Here is a 24,765-nt window from a genome sequence, read left to right on the forward strand (position 1 = left end):
AATGCCAACATCATCAGCGACCATGAAAGCGCCCAAAGAATATATAATAAGCAAGTGCATTTATTGTTAATCAGTGCGATACAATCGTGATACAGGCTTTGACCGTTAATAAATAATAATATCACTTTTATTGTCGCGCTTCTCCGTTTAAACACAGGACATTGGTAAATGTTTTTTTTTGTCTTCTGTAATTTAAACGTGTATAACATCGGAGCATTCACACGTCTGCTTACAGTAGGTTGTTCCGAGTTCATATCACCGCGAGTCTAACGATACGAGACGCATCTTGGGCCGCACATCTCATTCATGACATTTGTCAAACTCATTGCCATTCAGTGGCATCGCCACGACTTGCAACTTCATTTACCAGCAGATATTCTTTTGTTCACATATCGTGACTTTCGGCTCAGACTTTAAGCTCAAGTAAATGCCCTTCATTCGATTCTCTCTTTTTGCAACAAACGATTTCACCGGATCGAGTGCCAATGAAGCTACCTACGAACGCTGTGGATTGTGGTGGTTCACGTCGTACCGGGTGGAAAGCTCTGCTCAACTGTAAATCGTTTGCTGACCCTGGCAGTGATGAAGGTCGAGTGAGGAGTGGTTCCAAAACGTCACGATCTTTGGCAAACAAAGAAGCGTGGAGATACGACTGCGTGCAATTACACCGAGGGACGGAGAGAGGAGCACTTGGATGAGAGAATTTACGCAGGTTAAAGACGTAATTCAAACTTGTTTAAAAAAAAGGTAAGTGGGTTTGGGGCTGGGACGCGTCACTCCTGGAAGGGATGATGATGACTGACGGTCAGGAATGGTGCCGGAGTGGCAGGGCCAAAGGGATGCAACGTGGCTCCGAGAGAGGACGTCCTGAGGCGAGATGGAACGTCGAAATCAGCTCCGTTGCAGGTGCGAGGCGGTTTGTTACCTCGCAAGCACCGTGAGAGACGGTAAGAGCTTGTGGAGGCCTTCATCTAGCGGTAGATAGATCATGGCCGGTGACGAATATGATGAGGCGGATGCACTGGATTGCCTATCGTAACATGCCAATGTGGACACGTGTGGAATTTGCAGTTTTCCAGACCGCATTTGGCCCCCACATACAAGGATAACAAAAGACAAATCACAATTGACCTTGCGCCTGCCGTCAAGAACCACTCGAAGGCACCTTTCAATAATCCGCGTGACCGTGCACCATCATCCCGCACTAAAATCTTCACCTTGCTGTAATCAACTATTTTACCATACTTTCTCTTCTCATAGGCGGAACGGTGAGCTTCGTGCACCATCGCAACGAAAATAATAATCATGCAACATGTAACCAGGCGTTCTTACTCCACACGCTCTTCCCAACAAGCTGCACAAGTAAGCCTGTCCATCATACGCCGTCACATACCGCACGTGACTATTACTCCTGCAGCAAATCTATTACACATTCTCTCTTTTTTGGGAAGCCGTGCTTATTTGCACTCTCGTATTTCTTGAGAAAAGCTCGTGTTGGGAAGGCTGCCCTTTGTAGAAATGTGCATCTCTCAGCACTCAGGTCAGACAACACCTGCAGCCCGTCACAGCTCACACATTAGCAACCGTCGTTGGTCATGGTGAAATAACAATACACGGCATTACAACAACAACAAAAAACCCTACATTTTGTGCAGTAGTGGGGAAGTTTGGCTCGTTGGTGGAATTAACAAAGCTATTTTTTGGGGGGTAAATTATTAATTCAGCCATATATCTAGGGTACACCCAATGGATTCAATCATTGCGATACACCCTCACGGTTCTGGGCACCCCACGCGGTGTTGGTGTTGGCAAACATGGGGAAACTACTGGGATCGTTGAATTGTTGCTGAAATGTCTCCACAGCCCCCTATAATTGGGAGAATTGCAATACTACACTAGTACTCGTATTACAGCATCGTAGCGAATTGCAATACTGTATTAATAAAAGCGTTATTAATAGGAGAACAATATGTACACTAATGTTTGATCATTGTATAATTACAAGCCATGTACCTTACACCTGGGGCAGGATCAATCATAGGATTCAACTTTCGGGAGGGGGCAAAGTCAATTTAAAACGGGAGGAGCAACATCCCAAATAATGAGCTTTGATCCTGCGGATACACACTTGAGATGTAATCGTAAACATTTCAACCCACGACACACTACGGGAGTCGAGTGAAGAATATTTCACGAATGGGGAAAGAGAAAGGGACGGATAAGGAAGGGATTCCGGGATGAAAGTTCCCTACAAACGAAGAGGGCACGGCTCAAGATGAGCAGCACCTGGAAAAAAGGAGGAGGAGGAACGCCAGTGCAGGAAGGGGAGGAGAAGGGGGAGAAGAAATGGCCAGGCCGAGATGTCGGGGATGAGAGGATGGTGATGATCGTGAGGGAGAAAGACGGAAGGAGCGAGCATGAGTGAGCTGGACGGAGGAGCAGCGTCTGTTTTCAAAGGGGGCGGGGAGAAGGGAGAGATTCCGAGTTGGGGTGACCACACACAAGTCACGTGGACACTGAGGCTGTAATCTTGTAGATGCACCTTTGGGCCCTAAACTTGTAGAAATGTACCGATTTGGATGTGTGTTTGTTCTATGGGCTCTCCGGCATACGATTGAAGCAAGCGTGTCATGATGGTACTCAAATGGCATCACTCACACACGATGTAATATGCCCAACATGCAGTGACGGCACCCACCATCGCAAGAACCCCAGTCATCATCGCTGCAGCTGCTTTTATCTGGCCATCCAACTTTCGACATTCAGTGCATTGAGCGCTTTCAGATGCGCTTCTACGCCTGCCGATATTAGGAAGCCACTAAAACTACGGACGTTCAAATCTACATTGAAAGCTCATTTCTTGAAGACTGCGTTTTGTGTTTAGTTTGTTGTCCTTCCCCCGCACCTCCGATGAGCACGGTTGGCGACGTACGGTGCGAAAGAAGTTCAACGTACAGTCCACAGGGCCAATGCGGCCACCGCCAATCTCACACCACGGCTCGCATAGCAACGCCACTGGCCGCTGCCATCACCTGCCCGTAGCTGATTCAGGTATCCACCAGGAGGCGACCCCTTCAAGCCGTCCCACGGGCTCACTCACCAACCGGCACGTGGCGCTGTGTAGACGTTTACTGGCCAACGCCTCCGTGCCACGGACACACGAGCAGTGCTTGTCACCCTTGGAGCCCTGAGCGTCATTCTCAAGTTGGTCTTTTTGTTTTTCTCCAAATTTAAAAACAACAACAACAACAAAAGCATCACAACCGTGTCGGCTGGGCGCTGATATATGCCCGGCCTTTGGTATTGAGAGTCGTCCGCACAAAATTAGGGGCTCCAGTAGAACGTCGCGGACTTCAGCATTAGGCGCATGCGTAAAAGAAAAACAACAGACGTGAGAACGACTCTAGGCCAGGACAGCCACACACACACACTAACCGTGCACGACATAGATAGCTCGGCGGCCAATAAATCGCGCGACTGCGTTTTAACGTAGGGGACAACGCTCGACTCTGCTTTACCCGTGAGCGAATGCGCGCGAGAAGAAGAGAGGACAGGTGAATGACCGCGTGCTCAAACAAGGGCCACGTTTGTGAACGCCGTCAGAAACAATGACGGTCACACCGCGAACAAAAAAATACCGCTCCGGGTGTGGGTCTGGTCAGGCTTGTTTCGGGACGAATTATGCGGCGGTTCGGATGCATACGAAGTCGCCGCAATGTTCGCGTAGGGATTTTGCGTTCCTCCAAGAGACTCCAGCAACGAGTGGCAGGGCATTCGTCCGCACTCCGTGCTACGTTCGACTTCTTTCGTGGCACGCACCAAAGCGCAGTGTTCACGGACAGAAAAATCCCCCCCCACCAATGTCATTCTGCTGCCGGGATAATCGACGTGAACAATTGTCAACTCTTGACTTCAAACTTTCGTGACTGCAGGAATTCATATTCTATGGTTCTTTCGGTAAAGTCACGTAGATAGAGAAAAAAAATGACAATCAAATAATAAGTGATAAAGTACAAAAAAATTATCACGACGTTTCGATCGCAACGCGAGCGGTGTTGCAATCGAAACGTCGTGATATTAACAATAACATAATAAAAAATAAAGTGAAAACAAATATCACGACGTTTCGATCGCAACACAAGCGAAACGTCGTGATATTTGCCTTCACTTTATTCGTATTATTTTATTGTTATTTTTTTATCTATCTACGCGACTTTACCGAAAGCGCCACGGGATATAACTGTCAACTCGTGACGTACCCCCCCCCCCAAATTATTTTTTTTAACTCTGCGGTCCTCTCTCATTTGAAGGTGTTGCTGGCTGTTTGGCGAGCGAGTGTTTCATTACATGGCGGAGGAAACCGGAGCACGTGGAGCAAACTGACGCGTGCGAGAAAGGAGGAGGGGGTTCAAAACATCCTCTCGTATAAAGAGTGAGCAGGGGGTGGGGGGGGGAGTCCTACATTTGCTCTACCGCCGTCTCCTGGTGAGCCAGGGTACGGGTACCTCCGCGCCACCCAACTGGGAAGGGAGCTTCACAGCCCATCCGTGCGGTGCTCCTCCAACCCTCGCTGCTGCATCCACAGTGCTGGATTAACGCCAGCCACGTGGAGCAAGCACCACTGAGGTCGCAGGCTCCGCACTCTCACGATCCTAGATGGGCACGCCTCGGCAACATGCTCATTCACGTCTCACGGTACTGTGTTTGGTGGTCGTGTTTACCGGTGAACATCTGCGGTTCTACTTCATAGCTCATCGGATTCCTCCAGTATAAATACATATTCCGATTCTGGTTCGTACCTCCGCGTTGAGACGGTAACAAATTCCCCCTCGGGGTTTTTTCCCAGCCTCAGATGATGCAGCTCGCAGCCGGATTTTAGTTGAGAATCCGGACGAGCAGTGGCTTCACCATCAGCACTAGCCGCCCCTTAGGTTCGTATCGAGGCCCACGGACTCACGTAGAGCCCCAATAAAAAAAAAACAAATCTGGAGCGCACTCGCTTTATCACCGGCGCTGTCTCCGCCAATGAATGGGCTCCGTCAAGAACAGGAGAACTGACTTTGTGAGAGTTGTCATTATCACGACCGCACGTGGCCTTTGTGTTACAATGATCAATGAATTATCCCATCATGCACGTGTTGTCACCCGAGACTGGAAACCCCGAGGCGGGCGATAGAAGCCACCACCAGCCGCCACTGCGAGTGAATTATCCAGGGCGGCCGTGTCGCTGTCAAGAACAATATAACAATCATCGATAGAGTTATCAGTCGACGAGACATTCAACGATTGGCGCATCTTAAACTTCGACGAATGGTCACAACTTTAGGGGTCACATTTCGACTCCAGGATTGAACCCTTGCCTTGTATCTCGGTGGCGAATATCGGAAACACCCCACTCGTGGCTGCGGTCGTTCACGTGAACTAAATAACGTGCAAAGTATTCGAATTAAAAAAAAATCGATCACCCACACTATGCTCTACGTGTATCGTGAGCAATATAATCCAGTTTAATCCAGTTTAATCGCCGGATCAATGCAGCGTTACACTCGGACTGCGGGTATGTTACCACACTCGAGTGATAAAGTGAAAAGAGTGAGGCACACACCTCCAGCGTTCATTCTGCTCCTCCTGTGTTTAGCACGCAGAAGGCTTTTGCGACAAATATCATCCATAATAGAGGTTCTTTGGGTTAGATACCGTAAATATAAATGCGTCTTTAAACCCGCCTCCATCCGACACAGCCAATTATTCAGGTCTGTCACGTAAATAGAACATGCCAATTCGTTACTAGTACAGCACACCGGTGTGTTGGAGAGCAAATACACAACATTTATCATCTGAGTCCGACGTTTCGCCAGTAATTACAACCGGCATCATTAGGCGGCAGCCAGGCACGTTCTGTTGTTGTGACAAACATTACTAATTGGCGGGTTTAACGACACATTTACGCGATCTAACCCAAAAACAAACCTATATTATGCCCCTGTGTTCTCTGCCGACAGAGTCTGACACCGGCAAACGTGCTATGTCGCCATGCCTTGGCAGCCAGGACATCCTATACGTTTCAAGGAATCTTGCATCCACAGCATCTCAACCACCGGGTTCAAGTGAAGATGCCTCTGAACTCCCAAATGAGAAGCATTATTAGCACACACGCCCCTGTATATTGCGAGAGAGCATAACACTAAATCCGCGACAACTACAACCGAGTATGCGTTATGTCATTGTCGGCTGAGCGTCATCCGTCCGGCCGCATGCACGCAATAATGGAAATGTCACCAATTATCAATAAAAGGGCTGAGCCTGCATTCTTACTTTACAATATCCCAAATCCCGATCGTTATCTTTCACTGTTATTAATTAGTGAACAATCATTGTGTACAGTACATATTATATATTGTGATGCTGTCGTTACAATTTTTCTTAAAGGTGATAAGTAGATTTTGCTTAGAGTAGATTAGGCTATTATTGTATTATACACAAGCAACTATTAGCTTGTAATGCCAGTATAAAATAATATATTTCTTATGAAACATGCTACGTGATTTTTTTTTTTAGTAAAATGGCATAATTGGCATGCAGACTTTATACCCACAAATCAATTTATATCAACGCAATATCCCTATCAAACCCGCAACTGGTTTAATGAGGCATGAATATTCATAGGCCCACATTTAACAATAACAACCGTAGAGAAGACTCCAATTAATGATGACATTTTTTTATATCAGTCCACTGATGGATGAAGGCCTCCCCACACACACACAATGTATTGGTCAATGGGGCTGTTTGACCATACTTCACCATGCTGCTCAAAGCAGGTTGGTGGTCAAGTGGAGGGAAGAGGGGGAGGGTAGGTAGCAGGGGGGGTCGGAGGTCACCCAGGACTCGCCACTGATGTCAGCCGTGGCCAGGAATCGAACTCGGGTTCCCGTGACTTGTTATGCAATGCGCCAACCAGGGCACCGCCGCTCCTCCCCAACGGGATGACACGGGTGCCGTGTGAATTACTCGCTTGGGCCTTTTCATCGCGAGGTCGTTTCACAGTTTTTGCTCGTGACGCGTAAACATCGGGGTGTCAGTCGAGGGGTAGAAGAACCAACAGCGCTGACACCCGTAGCGCCTAAAGCGTACAGCCACCCGGCCTGGAGGGAGGAAGCGATGTTATTCCTACGGCGCTCAGAGACTAACGGTCGCTCGTAAAAACCTAGTTGGGGGGGGGGAAATCACGCTTACGTGTGGATTCTGTAACGCTTTCCAACTGACGCACGTCTTCGGACGCAGTTTATCGCAGCCGCCGCGTGGAAGCTGACGGTGGCTGTCAGGGCAAGATTTGTTTACATATTTTGCAAATGGTCCTGTTTGCTCTGGTTTGTGTCCACCAACTTTTTTTGTTTGTTATTTAACTTTGGCTGGTTTGCCATGGCAACACAACGTTAAACTGCAGGTCGGTTCAAATTGGATACGGGCGTCACCGTGTCTCCCCGTTACGGACAAAACTGATGGACGAAGCTAATGCATGAACACTTTCAACCTGAGCTGGAGAGCGTTGTTAATACGTACGACTGCAAAACGCCTCAATCCGACATCCGCAATCACCCTGCTGCGACGTCGCAGAGCCATGCGACGGAAGCCCTGGGAGGGACGGAGCCACACGTTGGAAGATGATGGGGGTATACGGCTCGCATGAGTGTGTGTGTGTGCTGACCGAGTGTGCTGACTGTGAGTGTGTGTGCGTGCTGACTGTGTGTGTGTGTGTGTGTTGCCTTCGACACTTCACGTGGCCTCGGGGTGCACCTGGCCGAGCACAAACGCAATGGTAACGTCACCGCCACTTAGTTGCGAATGGCGGCTGTTGTTGTTGTTGTTGTGTTGACCGTATGTGTGAAATATCGCGTGGGTTTCTCGCTTGGCCATGACCACAAACGCAGCGGGCGCCTTACGGCCCTAACTACACATTTCTGGAGGTGTCCCTAAACCCACGACACCCGCAGCGGCCGCGCCCATTCATCCCACCGACATCGACTCGCCCGCCAGCCCGCCAGCCCCAACTACAGGCTGAGGTCGATGACGCGATGCTGGAAGATCTTGGTGCTGTCCGTGAAGCTGGAGGCGAACAGGAAGACGCCCTTGTCCATGGAGACGATGGTGAAGGCTCGCGGCGCCTGCACGTTGAGCGGTTGCAGCTTGGCGAAGGCGCCGGCCTCGGCGTCCCACAGGTAGACCTGCGAGAAGGCGAAGTCGCTGCCCAGCACCGCGTACTGCCGCGGGCCCACACTCAGCGGCTGCAGCACCATGGAGCCGCGCGACGGCAGCGCCTGCACCTCCGTGAAGCGGAGGCCGTCCCACTTCATCACCTGCGGGGGAAGGGGAGGGGGGGGCAGCGTCGCCGTCAGGTCGATCGTGGCCACGTCACGTGTTGATTTTTCAAGATACGCCGGTTGTCGCAGATAGCGGTTTACCGTGAGCGGAAGCTCTCCCCCCCCCCCCCCCACCAATGCAGCGCCTTGGAGCAGGCTCACCGTGATATTAATTTTTCAAGGTATACCGATTGTCGCGATAGCAGCTTACCACGAGCGGAAGCCCTCCACCCAAGCAGGGTCACCGTGATATTTATTTTCACGACATGACATTGATTTTTCAAGATATGCCGATCGTCGCGATAGCGGTTTCCCACAAGCAAAAGCCCTCCCATCGTCCTGACCTTGGAGTCGGTTTTGCCGCAATTTTCCACAAAGGGTGATGATACGACGCGATACGTTCAAGTTCGCGACGTGACGACGCGCTCTCCGAACAGCGTTTGCCGGGTCGACCGAACCGCGCGTTGTCTGGCACGACGTCTGACGTTTCGCTCTCAACCCCCCGCCGCCCCCATCGCTGGGAGCCACCTCACCAGTAAAAACATTTTTTTCCCTATTCCAGAAACATTTCACCCAGGGAAATAAATGAATAAATAGAAATTAAACCAGCAACGATGACCACGACGTGACAGTTTCTTGTTTTGCCAACCGGTTCGCGCGATCACCGTCGGGGGACCTCACGCGGCGCCCCACGTTATGAGGTCACACTCGTTACACACACAACGCTCGCGACAAACGAGCCACAACACCTCGCTGATCTCGTCAAGGAGCATGAACCATCATGCAAACTCCGGTCATCCTCACAGCGGCGGCTTTTGGCTCGCCGTCGAACGAAAACGGTCACCGCACTGCCGCGCGCTCAGATGCGCTTCTGAGGCCGTCCGGAATGCCCTTCCTACTGATTTTAGGAAGCCACTGGAGCTGTGCCCTTTTAAATCTAGACTGAAAACTCATTTACTTAGAACCGCTTCTTGTTGCATTTAGTTTGTCGTCCTTTCCCCCGCACCTCCGATGAGCAACGGCTGACTACGTACGGTGCGAAAGAAGCTCGATGTACGTACGCGAGTAACTGTACACGAGTAACCATACACGAGTAACCGTACACGAGTAACCGTACGCGGGTAACCGTACACGGGTAACTGTACGCGAGCAACCGTACACGAGTAACCGTACACGAGTAACCGTACACGAATAACCGTACACGAGTAACCGTACGCGAGTAACTGTACACGAGTAACCATACACGAGTAACCGTACACGAGTAACCGTACGCGGGTAACCGTACACGAGTAACTGTACGCGAGTAACCGTACACGAGTAACCGTACACGAGTAACCGTACGCGAGTAACCGTACACGAGTAACCGTACACGAATAACCGTACACGAGTAACCGTACGCGGGTAACCGTACACGAGTAACCGTACACGAGTAACCGTACGCGAGTAACCGTACACGAGTAACCATGCACGAGTAACCGTACGCGGGTAACCGTACGCGGGTAACTATGCACGAGTAACCGTACACGGGTAACCATACACGAGTAACCGTACGCGAGTAACTGTACACGGGTAACCGTACACGAGTAACCGTACACGAGTAACCGTACGCGAGTAACCGTACACGAGTAACCATGCACGAGTAACCGTACGCGGGTAACCGTACGCGGGTAACCATGCACGAGTAACCGTACACGAGTAACCGTACACGAGTAACCGTACACGAGTAACCGTACACGAGTAACCGCACGCGGGTAACCGTACACGAGTAACCGTACACGGGTAACCGTACACGAGTAACCGTAACGTTTCCGCTTTACCTTGGAGTCACCGATGAAGCGAGTCAGGCAGACGTAGAGATCGTCGCCCATGCTGAAGCTCTTCACGCCGATAACGTCCTCCGTCTCGGGGATGTCAGAGCGCGGGTTCTGGAGGAACTGCTTGGCCGCGAAGTCCCACTGGTAGATGACGGGAACCTGCGAGCTGCTGGCCAGGATGAGCATCGGTTTGCCGGCGATCTCCACAAACTCGGCGTCCGTGTCCCGGTACCAGTGGTGCAAGGACTGCAGCGAGTAGAATCCGTTGCCGTTCCACCTGCAGGGGAAGAGGGGGGGTGGCAGGGCGCGGGGATTGTGGGCAAGTCCGTGAGAATATTCTTATTGGTTGGCCAGGTGCGTCGCGGGGCGGCGAGATGTTAACTACCTCGACTGGTATACAGGAGGTCGTGGGTTCAATCTCAATCCTGGAGTTTGCGTGTTCTCTCTCCCTGTGTTCACGTTGATTTTTGTCGGGGTTCTCCGGTTTTTCTCTCCACATTTAGAATCAACGTGCGTTAGAGTATTTGGTTGCTGCTCTAAATTTCCACGTGACGATAAGCCACTTCGTTGAGCTATCATTTGTGGCCAGGTCACTTCGAGAAAAGAGCTGTATCGCTCAGTGGGCCTTACATGGTAAAATAAAAAAAATTCAGTTTAGGAAAATTCTACTCAGACTTTACCGTACACGCCCCCTTCAAAGCATCGTGAAAATACAGCACAGAGATTACCTGTACAGGGATTGTGTGAATGTTGAAATGTCCTTGCTTGCGGGGAAAAAATGAATGAAGCGAGAGATGACGGTATTCTACACTCGTTAGCACTCTTTACACGCACGCGCTGGTTTCTATTTTCAGCCTCTCCTCCCTCGTGGCTCAGCGACCGATGGCGTTAATAAATAATAAACCGCTGAACGCGACACGTTCTACGTCTTCACCCCGCCAAACCCCCTATTCGACGCACGTTATTAGGAAGCCACTGGAGCTTTAGACTTTAAATCTCAATTGAAAACTCATTTCTTTAGAGCTGCTTTAGCACGGTTGGCTACGTACGGCGCAAAAGAAGTTCTATACACACATACAAGCGATAAATACGTCTCATAGCCTATTTTAGACACGACTGGCATCATCCACGCATCCACGTTTCCTTATAATCCGGGTCACCCATTACTGCACCCCCCCCCCCCCCGCCTTGCCCCCATCAACCTGGACAATCGACAGCTGACCGTATAAGTGTTTGGAGTTCGGGGGAACGTAAGTATGGCGATGCGCAGCACCTGTACAGGGTGGTCACTCCCGCTTTGGAGCTCTCCGCGATGACGGCGAAATGCTCCCCCTTGATGTCAAACGTCTCGACGTCGTTGGGTTTGCGGATCTTGTTGGTGTCGATGTCCTGGATCTTGATGAACTGGTGGGAGTGCTCATCCCGCTTGTAGATGTGCGAGCCTCCGAACAGCTGTGCCACGATCACGAAGATCTGCCCCTCGATCACGATCGGTTTGCAGCTGATGATCGACTGTCCTGCAGAGGGGGGAGAGAAACGATGGCGCCCGTGTTCGGTGAAACATTCACGTTGGACCACATCGTCATTAATATCGTCGTCGCCCGTGGTTGATTCAGCGGCGGACGAAGGCCGGCGAGCAGCGTCACGATCCACCCAGCACGTTCACCGATCTCATCGCTCCATCTCCGCGGTCGACGTCCTCCCGGATGCGTTCGCTTCCTTGGCTGGCACGCCGTCGTCAGTAAGAACTTTCGAATCACTATTATTGTACTTTAAATAGGATAGGTAATTGATTAAATATGCTATTTGTAGTCATAGCTGTAAAAGGTTGCATATCGGATCCTCGGTCAGGAACGTATCCCCCTATTGTATCATCGTTTCTCTGGGAAAGTCGGTCTCGACTTACGTCGTTTCGACTTACGTCACCGTTCCTAGGAACGTAACCAGACGTAGGTCCGAGGACTGCCTGTGCTGTAGCTGTCAATGTCTCTGCTCCCCCCCCCCCACCTTCACCAACGCGCACTGACCAGCGTGCTGAAGTTTGCTCAAACAATACCCTTATTACCAACACGGCGTGGGCAGGCCTTCATCCAGCAGAGGATTGACACACGAATGACGGTTTTGAATTCCTGAACGCGTTCCATGTGGTCGCGGCTCTGCACGCGGCCTGTAATCTAGCACGGTGGAGTCACAGAGTGTTGGTCAATTACACAAACGTGTTTGTGAAGCTGCCTTCCCGGGGGAGTCGAGGAGGTGCCGTACCCTGGCTCGCCGGGAGAAGGCAGTGCACCTGTTCGGTCTTGTAAAGGATAGAGACGCGTTCTTCATTGCAAGGCCCACGGGGCCACTTGCAGCCCCTGGTGGCCTTGAGTGCGGCCCCTGACGTGCGGCCCCCCAACAATACACAACACGTGACAACACCCCATCGTCGTGCTGTCCTCACACCGATGTCTTATCGGTGAAAGTGGCCCTCCTCTGAAAATTAGTGAAGAACACTGGGATAGAGTGTTGTCCCCTCTCGCACTCGTGGTTTTTCTCTGGGTGCTTTGGTTTCCTCCCACATGTAAACACTCATTAATTGGCCGATAACGTCTTAATATATAGAGGTCCGCAGAGCTTGGGCAATTGTTGGTGCCGGCCCATCACGCCTCTGAGTCTTTCTGTCCCTACGAGAGTGAGTGACTATCGTGCGGCGGTGTGTTACAAGTTAAGTATCATCATAATTATTATAATTAAAGTGACGGGCACCAAGCGAGCAAAGCCGTAGTACCGGTGATGTTATCGAAGACTCGGAACACCCTCTCAACGTGGTCCCACTCCAGCACGGTGCAGTTCCCCACCAGGGGCTGAGCCACGACCACGTTCACCTCGCCCTTGTACGGGAATGTCTCCACAGACATGGACTGCATGGGCAAGGTCTGCCACAGCACGAACTCTGCACGCACAAAACGCACAAACGGCACGGACCCCCCCACGAACCCCCTCGTGTAGCCTCAGCAGGGGCAAGTGATGCTAGCGAGCAGCTATAAACGAACAGCCATCGAACAAAGACGGTTACCGCATCGCACGCTTTCAGATGCGCTTCTGCGGCCGTCTGGAACGCTCTTTCTTCCGATCTTAGGAAGACACATTTCTTTAGAACTGCTTTTTGTGTTTAGTTTGTTGTCCTATTCCCGCACATGCGATAAGCACGGCTGGCTACGTACGGTGCGAAAGAAGTTCAACATGCATAGATTAAGGCCGGCATCGGTCACGAGGGGTACGTAAAGGGCAAAATCCCGCACACATCATCACACAACAATGACAAATATCCCCTGTACAGCCTACAAAGGCCATTGCGGAAAGTGCTGTTCGCGAACACCTATTGAGACCGGCATGGCACACGAGTGGGTTAGTGTGGCCATCACCACGCCCGGCCGACTTTGTCTCCTCAATGGTGATGTTTACACACCAGGTACTCATTTAAGCCCGAGTTAACTTGTTGCATCTAGCAGTATATCACACTGTTTAGGAAAAAGTCCCAGCAAAAAAACACCACTTGAGGTCACTTTAAAAAGCCCTCTATGTCCATACGAGTAGCACAACTAATACCAGATATGCCCCCCTGCAAAACGTGTTCCGTGCATATCAATCAAACTGATTTAAGCGACTCGCTGTCCCACCCACATTGCATATTATGAGAGTAATGTTCGTCGCATGACAGTCAAAGCGATTATTCTTCGAGCTGGGTGAAGGCAAGCTTAGTGAAAAAAAAAAATGTTGAATTATTTTTGTTCTGTGCAGGCATTCGATGACCCGGGCACAGACAACCCCGGCTCGTGCCGCACTCATCCCCGGTTTAATCGCGGGCGGTTTGAAAACCCCGATTTGTATCCGGCATCTCGGCCAGTGCCGGCTGAGTGCCCTGACCCGCGGGCGCTGCCCCGCGCCACCTCGAGGCTGGCCACCCGAGACGGTGCTGGGCCCTCGTCACGTACCAGCGAGTGCGGAAAATCGAACGGCGTCGGCTCCGACATGGTTGGTATCGCTCGGGGCAGGCACGAGCGGAGGGCCTTACGTTGAGAGGCGGGCGCGCGACGGCAAATTCACCGACGCGCGAGGAGGAGACGTGCTTTGGTTAAGTCTGTGCCGCAGTGCGCAACGCCTCGCCGCGCTGTGGATTTACGTCGAGGGATCCGTGCCGCGTACTTTTTAATACATTTTTATTATTGGGTTTTTTTTTGTTCCGCCCAATTGGATTTTTACTGCTGGGCTGTACCACAGGCACCCAGAGCAGGCTGGGCGGGGTTAATCATCGACGATTCCCTCCACGTACACAAGAGCCGACTTTCACACGATAGGGAACAGCTCTGGAATTGAATACCATAATGCATGCTCCTATGATAAACCGTAGGGAAAGCCTGGTTTTTTTTTTGTTCATCTGAGGTGATGTGGGGGGGTTGCTAGTTTGCGGACCCTGTTCCTGTGTTTATCCAAGCAAATCGCTCCTTTTAAATCCGGACCATAAAGCATGGATTAATGTGGATTGTAGGGAGAATTTACTGCCTCTTTCAGTAACTGGTCTGGATAACGCGATGAAACAAATGCCTGCGGTGACCACTTAATCAAGCTGCAGCGACGACAGCAGCAGCAGCATTGAGATGGGCATCATCATCGTCATCAGCAACAGCAGCAAGTCGTGACAAGATGATCATCATCACCATCATCATGATTGGTCCTCAACAGTCACAGCAAGAGCAACATAACAAGATGGTTTCCTCTGATCTTATCTACATTTATATGGCACATTAATCCAAGGTACTTCACGGCAATTGTAAAAATGATGAAAGTGGTTGAGACAAAGAGTGTGGTCATTATAACAAGTGGTGGTGTCATTATAACAAGTGGTGGTGTCATTATAACAAGTGGTGGTGTCATTATAACAAGTGGTGGTGTCATTATAACAAGTGGTGGTGTCATTATAACAAGTGGTGGTGTCATTATAACAAGTGGTGGTGTCATTATAACAAGTGGTGGTGTCATTATAACAAGTGGTGGTGTCATTATAACAAGTGGTGGTGTCATTATAACAAGTGGTGGTGTCATTATAACAAGTGGTGGTGTCATTATAACAAGTGGTGGTGTCATTATAACAAGTGGTGGTGTCATTATAACAAGTGGTGGTGTCATTATAACAAGTGGTGGTGTCATTATTACAAGTGGTGGTGTCATTATTACAAGTGGTGGTTTCACAGTTGAGAGAGCAGGGGGTAGAGGTGATGTAGAGGAGTTGGGGTAGTGATAGGGGATGGGGTAGTGATAGGGGTTGGGGTAGTGATAGGGGTTGGGGTGGTGATAGGGGCTGGGGTAGTGATAGGGGCTGGGGTAGTGATAGGGGTTGGGGTAGTGATAGGGGTTGGGGTAGTGATAGGGGCTGGGGTAGTGATAGGGGTTGGGGTAGTGATAGGGGCTGGGGTAGTGACATGGGTTGGGGTAGTGATAGGGGCTGGGGTAGTGATAGGGGTTGGGGTAGTGATAGGGGCTGGTGTAGTGATAGGGGCTGGGGTAGTGATAGGGGTTAGGGTAGTGATAGGGTTGGGGTGGTGAAAGGAGTAGTGATAAGGGTTGCGGTAGGCCTATTCGTAGCTGGGGGCAGGGAGTAGCAGTAGCAGGATGGGTAAGGGAGTAGAGATGGGGTGTTTGTTTTAAGGGAGTAACGGAAGCAGGTCAGTGAAGTTGATTGCTCTACGTGCGGTGAGAGTTTGTTCCAAGTGAAGGGGACGCGAGAAGGGAAATGGAACGACAGCGTGACTGGGCGCAGGGCGAGGGAGGCACAGATCGAGAGAGACTGTGAGCGTGGAGAACGGGATGGGACAGAGTAGTCAGAGATTAGAGAAGCACGATAGGGTGGGGCAAGACCATGGAGGGATTTAAATAATTAAAGAGCCGCGTGAGAAATGACGGCAATGGTAGATGTAGAAGACTGCTCTTGAACCGCCAGGTGGATAGCTGGAGTTCATGTGTGTCGACTCGAGTGGGAGGGTAATAGGAACACAGTTAAGAGGGCTTTCATTGCATTCAATCAGCCTCTGGCCTGGCCTCAAGTAAATGCTGGAAAAAAAGTATTTTTATCTGAATTAGATTTTCTGTTTTAATTATATTCAGGAATGGGTGCGTAAGATCGCGATTTCAAACCTCACCTCGGGGCCACCCTTCCGAATGTTACCTCTAAGGCCGACAAAATTAACAAAACTTTGTTGGTAGAATAAAATAAAACAAAAATAATAATCCAGCAATGGAACTGCTGGCTGGTTCACCAGTTCCACTGCTGGATTATTTTTTTCCGCCCGAGGACGACCGCTTGTGTTGCAATTGAAACGTCGTGATATATTATTATTTTCTACCTACGTGACTTTACCAAAATAACCAAAGAGTATGGATTCCTGCAGTCACGAAAGCTTCAAATCAAGATATGTTGGAAGAGTTACCAGTGGTTGTCCGATGGATAAACTGGCTCCTGACATATAAATGTGGACTTTCCTCCACTGACAAATGACAGCCCTGCAATGAATGCTTATTGCAGTAGTTGAGCGAGTGGGAATGTATGTATGTATGTTGAACTTCCTTCGCACCGTACGTAGCCAACCGTGCTAATCAGAATGTACTGCCCTCTGCTGCGAAGACCAGAGGTCAATTGAAGCCATCTCAGGGGTAGATCTGATATACCCGTTTTCGTGGGCCATTCAACTTAACATCGAAGGGTAGCACTGCTCTCTGATTTGCACGGTTGGCTACATATGGCGTGAAAGAAGTTCAACATAGACACATACATAGTGCTCTGCAGGGAGAGATGCGAATGAATAGCTACAAATCGGAATAACATTGGAAAAAATTCCCCGGGCCCCAAAAAAAAAAAAATTCCATTGAAGCCCAAGAGTTAGTGCGGCGAGATGCCCCCGGGATCGCCGGTACCCGTGGTGATGCAGGAGAAGTCGCTGGCGCTGAGGCTGCGCGTGCTACGCCCCGCGAACTCGGGCGGCGAGGCGCAGGTGATGTCGTGCACCGACGCGTTGGTGGAGTGCAGCCACGACACGAGCCACTTCATCTTGCAGTCGCAGTGCAGCGCGTTTCCCCGCAGGTCGCTGCACAGACCGCGGCCCACGCGCGAGTCCGTCAGGGGTCTCAGAAGGTAGGCAAGGAGGTGGTGGGGGGGGGGGGGTTCCCGGCCTGCTAAGGCTTACGCTGCCAGAGGTGGCTCGTGAAACCTGCCCTCTTTGCTTGATTTGTTGTCGTCGTCGTGGTCGCGTGCCTGCATGCGGGGGTCGTGTGTGTGTCACCGTGATGGCAACGCACGAACGCTGCGACCAAACCGCTCGGGATGAGCCCAAATCTCGTCAGATCTCCGAAGCTAAGCAGGTGGGAGCCTGGACAGCGCTTGGATGGGAGAGCCACCGTGCACACAAGCAGGTGTTGTAGCCTGCTGAAGGTCGGCAGTGACGGCAGTGCGGCAATATCCATTGTTGCACTCCCTGACTTCACTGAGCCACACCGTGACCAGCGATCCAAAAACCTCCCTGGCTAACGCAGCGTGGGGAGGAGGCCGTCGTTTAGCAGTGGGGTTTTTGTTATCACAGGCGTGGACGGGGGGGGGGGGGGGCGGGGGTCATGCTTGGGGTCATTGTCCGGTCCCTTACTTGAATGTCGCGTGTGTGGGAGGACACTGGAACACCCGGCACATCACGTTACGTTGATGGAAATACTATTGTTTACGCGCACTGATTTTTGCATGCCAATACCGCAGGCAGGTTAATAGAACGGACAGAACTGTGCCGATTTAGACGGAATAAGTGAGAAACAATACAAACGAGATGGGGGGGGGGGGGAAATGAGAAGAAAATAAATAACTTGTTATCGAGTCTCCAACCTGCACGGTCACCATCGCTGGTACCGCTGTGAGGGTGAGTTACTACCTGCCGAGTGAAAGCCCACGGTTAGGGAACAATGCTCCAAAGACCATACATCATTTCGATCAACAGCATACTTGCTGGACTGCCACCTCCTAAGCCCCGTAAGGTTGCCACAAGGTAACGCCGCGTGCCACCGCCAAGGTAACGTGCGTTCGCGGTGCTTGAAGATGGAAATGTACTTACACGTCCGTCATGGCATCCAACCCTTTGAACACATCGCGTGGAAGCGACCTCAGCTTGTTGTTTGCCAGAGACCTGCGCGGACATCACACGCCAGCGACGGGGACTCATGTGGGTCGCGTGAACGCAGCGTGCTCGGCTGTGCGTTATAAAACAGCAACAATAACAAAAGCGTCGAGAATGTCCCATGCCTCGAGAGTGTCATTAGTTTTTTAACAAGGGCACCCCGCCCCATGCCATGCGTTTATGGGACCACTTTATGTCGGCAGTTAAAAAAAAAAGAGTAAACAGCCATCACAGCACAGTGTGCAATAATATTGTGCGTGCCTTGCGGCTGCGCAGTGCGAATGAAACACGTAGCGGGCAAAACGCAATTTTAGAGAAATTGCCCGCGCCGAGCTGCACCAAGCAACATTTTATGCCCCGTACTCAAGTGCCATTAACAATTAAAATAAATTAACAACTTACATAACATGGCGATATTAGGCGAACGCAAATTGTCTCTGGCAAGCTTCGAAAAAAATCCATTTGCGTAAGTTGACAAAGACCAGAAGCTAAAAGCTTCCAGGAAGAGACGTATGGACGTTCACCCTCCATAGGAACTGCGGTCAGGCATACGCAATGGGGAATATATGTCGAAACGCGTAGCAGGCGCTACGGAATCAATCGGCGTCTTTATCTTTCGACCAGTGAGATCCCGGTAAGCATTTTGCTATTTTCTTAGCAAGCATTGATTGGAAAAATCAGAAAGCGGTGTTGAAACGGTGCCCAAACTGGACGCAGCATCGGCCTTGCCTCTGCTTAATGCCACAACCGTTCTCACGTTTGGGCTTAATTTCAAAGTGTATGAAAATGGCAAATACACCCATGGAGGCCAGCGCCACTGGGAAGCCCACATCGTTGATCGCTTCAGATCAAACCAACATGCACAGCTCTTTACAAGCAAGTCTCCCACACCCCCCCTCCCCCTGCCCCCCTTCCCACCTCTTGTGTTCATTATACGAATGTCCAGCCCTGTGAAATTGCAGCGATATGCTCTATGATTAAGGAAGAGCAAGACCGGTATCGTATGGCGCTATAAGTTTCCTGTTGGAACTGTGCCGTTCGTCGGAAACCGTGAATATGAAGCGAATTAAAATATCGCGAATAATAAACAAAACATAACGAGCAAATAATTTAATAAATGGCCCGCGCGCGAACGAGAGTATGGCGGGTTCGCTCACAGGTGGGTGAGCGTCTTCAATCCGCGAAACGCGTTCCTGGAAATCTCGTCGATGATGTTGTTCTCTATGAAGCTGAAAGGTGGAGAAACAAGAGTCGACAGGATACAACCACCCGAGATGCATCGTGCGCGTTGAACTTCTTTCGCACCGTACGCTGCCAACCGTGCTAATCGGAGGTGCGGGATCCAGGTAGCCGTTTGTGATCGAAGCACGTGAATGCAAGTGCGCTGATTCGATGGTTTCGGTGCGTACTATCTGCTGTGTATGACGTATGGTTCAGAATCCGTGGTAAATTTACGTACAAAATTGGAGGGGAAAACTGAACACCTTGCGAAGAGGCATGCGGAGATGCATGTATATAATCGCACTTAGGCACCGAAAGATTGACAACGTGAATTAATAGCGAACATACGCAGGTTAATGTCATCGTTAGAACTGGTGAGAAAAGTTAGTAGGCCTGGACAGGACGAGTCACCAGAAGGGATGATAACCAACGGTCAAGAGTAATGATGGAGTGGCAGCCACGGAATGAAATAAGTCTCAGGGGCTGTCTACCGAAGAGATGGAGCAACGAAATCAGCTCGTGTGCAGGCGGCATGTGGACTGCTACGTTGCGGGACAGCGAAAGGTGGCGGAGGCGTGCGAGGGCCTTCATCCAGCAGTGGACTGACCACGGCCGGTGATGACGACGGCGACCCGGCGCTTGCGGGATTCATACACGCGCACATACTCACAGGTAGTGAAGTTTGACGAGGCCTTTGAATGCGTCGTCTCTTATGGAAAAGCTTGACGATCCCAGGAGGCTGCAAACGCCACGTGTCACACGCCATCGCACGGGTCACACCGATGCACTGCGCTCCAGTTGCTGACGTGTCGATCACTGGCGTCGTCGGCTCGGTGCGATCCCCAGAGCAGAGGAGTAAAATTACTCCGGCGTTACCATTAACGCGAGACTCGTTCCGAAAAAAAAATCGATTGCTGGTGGAGTGCAGCTACTTACACAGAGTTATTGGTGTGTCTCTGTGTAATGAAATGCTCGCTGTAACAATTACATTTGACTGGAGGATCCGGGAAGATAAAAAAATATATATTGTAGAAAATTAAGTCCATAAATGCCAAACTCCACCAATGTAGATGGCTGTCATAAAAATACCAATTATTCAGGTATTAAATCAAACAACCCGGTTAAATATTAATGCAGCAGCTGCATACCACAGCGTTGGGTATACTTGTCGTGTAGCCAGCCAGTAACCCATGGTTGCAGTCCCTTTGTCACCTTTATAATGCCAAGTGGTATGGCGAAAAGTGCCCCCTTCTGCTACAAAGTGGACCCCGGCTATAATACGTCGCGACATCCAGAAGAGTAGGCAATTGTGCACCGGTTTAGACACCCCCAGTTTATCCAGCTCGTTACTCACCAGCGCCGTGAATTTGTGGTACGTGGTGAAGGTGGGGAGCAGTGGTGCAGTGGATAGAGCACTGCAATATGAAACCTAGTGACTCGGTTTTGATTCCCGGCCACGGCTAATATCAATAGCGAGTGATGTCTGAACCGGTCCTGGTTGCCTGCCCACCCACCTACCCACCTTAATCAAACCTCACTGACTAGTGTGGTGAAGTGTGGTCAAACGACTCCCATGACTGCCACGGCGTGGGAGGCCTTCATTCAGCGGCTGTAAAATATATTGTTTTACTATTATTTCAAATCGGCTATTTTTTTTTAAATAAATATTCGTCCCTTTCTTCTTTGCAGAACTGGATTGGCATCTCACATTATTAGATTATTTAGCTGCAATAAATGTTCACGTGATAAGCCACTTGGTTCAGCTATCATTTGTGGCCAGGTCGCTTCTGAAAATAGCTAAGTATCCCAGTGGGCCTTAACTGGTAAAATCTAAAACGCAGAGGAATACAGTGGAATTGTTGGAGTGAGAGGTCCCAATGCGGCTAAAACTGTAACGCATTTAGAATTGTCCTCCTTACATGTTGTCCGGTTGTTCCACGCCTGTGATCGAGCACTGCGGAGGCAGCGAGGGTTTGTTTGGATCGGACACGTGTTGAGAAACTCCCTTCTCGTCGGCGCTGAGGGTGCCATGCCCCGGCTCCCCAGGAGAACGCAGTCGAGTAAAGTGCGGACTAATGCCACCTGTCCCTTCTGCCCGGGATAGAGCGTCGGCCGCTCGCACCCGTGGGGTTTCGCCGCACGTCGTACAAACACGCTCGTTTAATTGGTTGCAACAACAAAAAAACATCTTAATGCATGCAGGACTGCAGACGCTCGGTCAATTGTTAGTGCCAGCTCACCCCCCTGGCTGCCTTCCAGCTTTGTCTGTGGCTCCTCAGCGATTTTGAGATGCAATTTGCATGAACCACGCTATTTAAAGCGACACATTATGATCATCGTATTACCGCGTGCTGTTCGGCATGATGTCTGACGTTTCGCTCCACGTCCTGGGAGCTTCTTCAGGAACGGAAAGCTCCCGGCATGTGGAGCGAAACGTCAGACATCGAGTAAAAGGGCACGCGGCACACCCCGTAAAGTGCATCGGAGAGCTCTGCAGCGCAACCGCAAAAAAAACAACGCCAGTCATAACTTAAATTTCAATATATATTTAAATTTATATTATTATAAGCCATGCAATTCTCCTGCCATCTTTAAATATTCTTACTAATTTATTATTTGAGCCTTGCACTCGACCTGCATATAGATCAATATACATAAATAAAATAAAAACGGTTTTGAAGAGACGGAGCTCTTTAAAACTCTGCACCGTACATCTTGGTATAACTCACAGAACGTGAAGGGTTGGCAAGTGAGAAAATGTCCCGTTGGCAATCTGATTGAAATCGGCATCGTCAAAGGTTCTGAGAGAAAAGAGGAGAAAAAAAACACGGGCAAATGTAAGAATGATTAAAAAATTGTTTTGCTTGCAATGTAAAATTCAATATTGTAAATCCTTGGACGTGCAATCCTGGGGTACATTCCCTTGGCAGAGCAGAAGGAAGAAATTTAAATAAACTCGGATGATTTAGGGATATATATGGATTTTAAATACGTAGGTTGTTTGAAGAATATTAAAATGGGCTGTGTTTTCAAAAGAGTTTGATCATTTTTTTAAATGAGTTGAGTTCTCCCCCCCCCCCACCACCACAATCATTGCAGGGTTTTACGTACACACATATCCCATTGTAAGTCTCGTTAAATGGGTTCAGTGTTGCATACAACCAAAATAAATGCTACATTCAGTTAAGCAGTGACTAATTTCGGGAAAACGTTGCAGCCATCTGTGCTGTTGACTTCCTGCCCTGTTCAGGTCAATTCTAAATAATTTCTTTTTTTTCTGTCCGCCTACACGGCTGGCTGTCTCATCTCAATAAAATAAAAAATTCCCACTGTTGCTAGATGGCATCTCGCGATGCGGTGGTATTTGTACGCGACATCAATCCAAATTGCACGCATCACTGTGTAAAACGCACTTGTACAGAGTTTTTTTAAAATAATCTCATGGAGCATGATGCGGCCATCAGTGGCCTGGTAAAATATGCAATGCAGTGTTAGTTGTTCAACAACCCATGACATTAATCAGCAGCGCATAATAACATTCGCAGAAATCCCTTTCATTAATCACGGATGGCACTTTTCCCTGTGACGGGGCCAATTACCGCACAATGCAACGTTACGCAAATGCACACCCACTGAACTCCGACGTTGTGGCTCGCAGCCTCGCATCACCGAAGAGCCGCTCGCACGTCTCTGCGTGCGTTCCCATGGCGACTTTAACTAGCGGGCTAAAAGCGCCCGCTCTAAATATAGACCACAAAAAAGGCGAGAATGACACCGCAATTCAACGTGCACGTAATACCGATTCCACAATTTTTTTTGCACCGCGCGAAAAATAAAAAAAGCCTCCCAAATAAAATTTGCCACGTGCATTCTGCTTCTTTCAAACACGCCCGCGTCGAACGGTCGCAGCACGGCCCACGCCAAAAATAACCGCACTCTTGTCAGGTCCCCCTAAAAACATCTCACCATAATAGAGTTACACAGGCGACGGTATGTGTATGTGCTCAGCTGGCCGATGCAGTGCATGCAGTGCGGTGTGTGCGCGCCCGAGACACTGCGGCGCTGGGATGCGGGGACGGCCCGCTCGTACGTACAAGGAGGTGGCATCGAGCGGGAGGTTGCGGGGCACGACGGCCGACTTGCAGATGACGGTGCCTTTCCCGCAGGAGCACTTGGGCCAGCATTTTCCAGGCGTCCTTTTCGTCGCGCACGACACAGCCAGCAGCAGCAGGAGCGCCGCGACGAGCAGAGGCCGCTGCATCCTCCCTGCGGCGGCGGTGGCAGCAGTGGCAGCAGCCTTCACCGCAGCGAGCTCGCACCTCTGAATCGATCACCGGGGGCTCCTTAATTAAGCGCCAGGGTTGCGGCGATTCCACCTGATTGGTCGTAACGGGGAGAGTGTGCGGCGGTTGCCTACAGAGACATCTGCACGGTGGCGCTCTGATGTCAGACGCGACGCCGCATATCGGCACTGCTTCTCTATTGCCTTTCCTTTCTCACGTCTCTCCTGCGCGCTCGCTCGCCCTGCCGCTCGCTCTCCGTCGCACTCTCTCTCTCTCTCTCACACACACAAACCCGCACTATAATTATAGCTCTTGCTATGCCCTCACAAACTGTGTTCTCTCTGTATGCCTGGCTCGATCAATTTTTCCTTTCTTTATTTGGTCTCTGCTAGTCTCCATCTGATTATTGGTCAGCCTGGCTTTTGATCTGTTCATCTCCCTCCCCTTTCTCTCTCGCTCTCAACCTCTCTCAATCCCCCCCCCACTCTCTCTCTCTTCTTCATATCATGAATAATTCATGCACATCTTGAGTCTGGCTTTCAACCAATAGCCAATTCTCACATTAGGAATTCCACAAACATGAGGAAGATCAATTCTCATATATGTAACTGCTCATTTAAAACAATTGTACATTGCAAAACATTTTTTTGTAGAATTCCGTACATATTTAAGATAACGTATATTGTTTCGCAAAACATATATCCTTGACATCAATGGGCGTAGGCATTCCTTAAGGTATTGATATTCCACAGCTCCAGAATATTATCCCGTAATCCTGTGATGGCTTCGAGTGGGGCTTAATTGTCCCTCTGCGCAGCTAACGGTAAATGCGCTCACACTTAATGTCCGTGCTAATTAGAGCGCCGTCCCTCGCAGGCGAAGGGAACGCCGGCAG

The 24,765-nt window shown here is 50.1% G+C and overlaps 1 protein-coding gene across 1 annotated transcript; it reads right to left on the reverse strand.

The window, feature by feature from the left end:
- Positions 1 to 44: 44 nt before the first annotated feature.
- On the reverse strand, positions 45 to 24,765 carry LGI1 (leucine rich glioma inactivated 1). Its single transcript, XM_032952119.2, has 10 exons — positions 23,682 to 24,765; positions 22,317 to 22,388; positions 20,258 to 20,326; positions 19,524 to 19,595; positions 18,304 to 18,375; positions 17,126 to 17,295; positions 12,945 to 13,109; positions 11,448 to 11,691; positions 10,178 to 10,451; positions 45 to 8,357 (listed from the first exon to the last, which is right to left on the reverse strand). Exons 1-10 carry the CDS (start codon positions 23,846 to 23,848, stop codon positions 8,052 to 8,054), a joined length of 1,611 nt encoding a protein of 536 aa, XP_032808010.1. The 5' UTR covers positions 23,849 to 24,765; the 3' UTR covers positions 45 to 8,051.

Source organism: Petromyzon marinus, chromosome 11, assembly GCF_048934315.1.
Source record: "Petromyzon marinus isolate PM22_M1 ecotype Great Lakes invasive population chromosome 11, UKy_Petmar_22M1.pri1.0, whole genome shotgun sequence".
In the NCBI taxonomy this organism is placed as follows: Eukaryota; Metazoa; Chordata; class Hyperoartia; order Petromyzontiformes; family Petromyzontidae; genus Petromyzon; species Petromyzon marinus.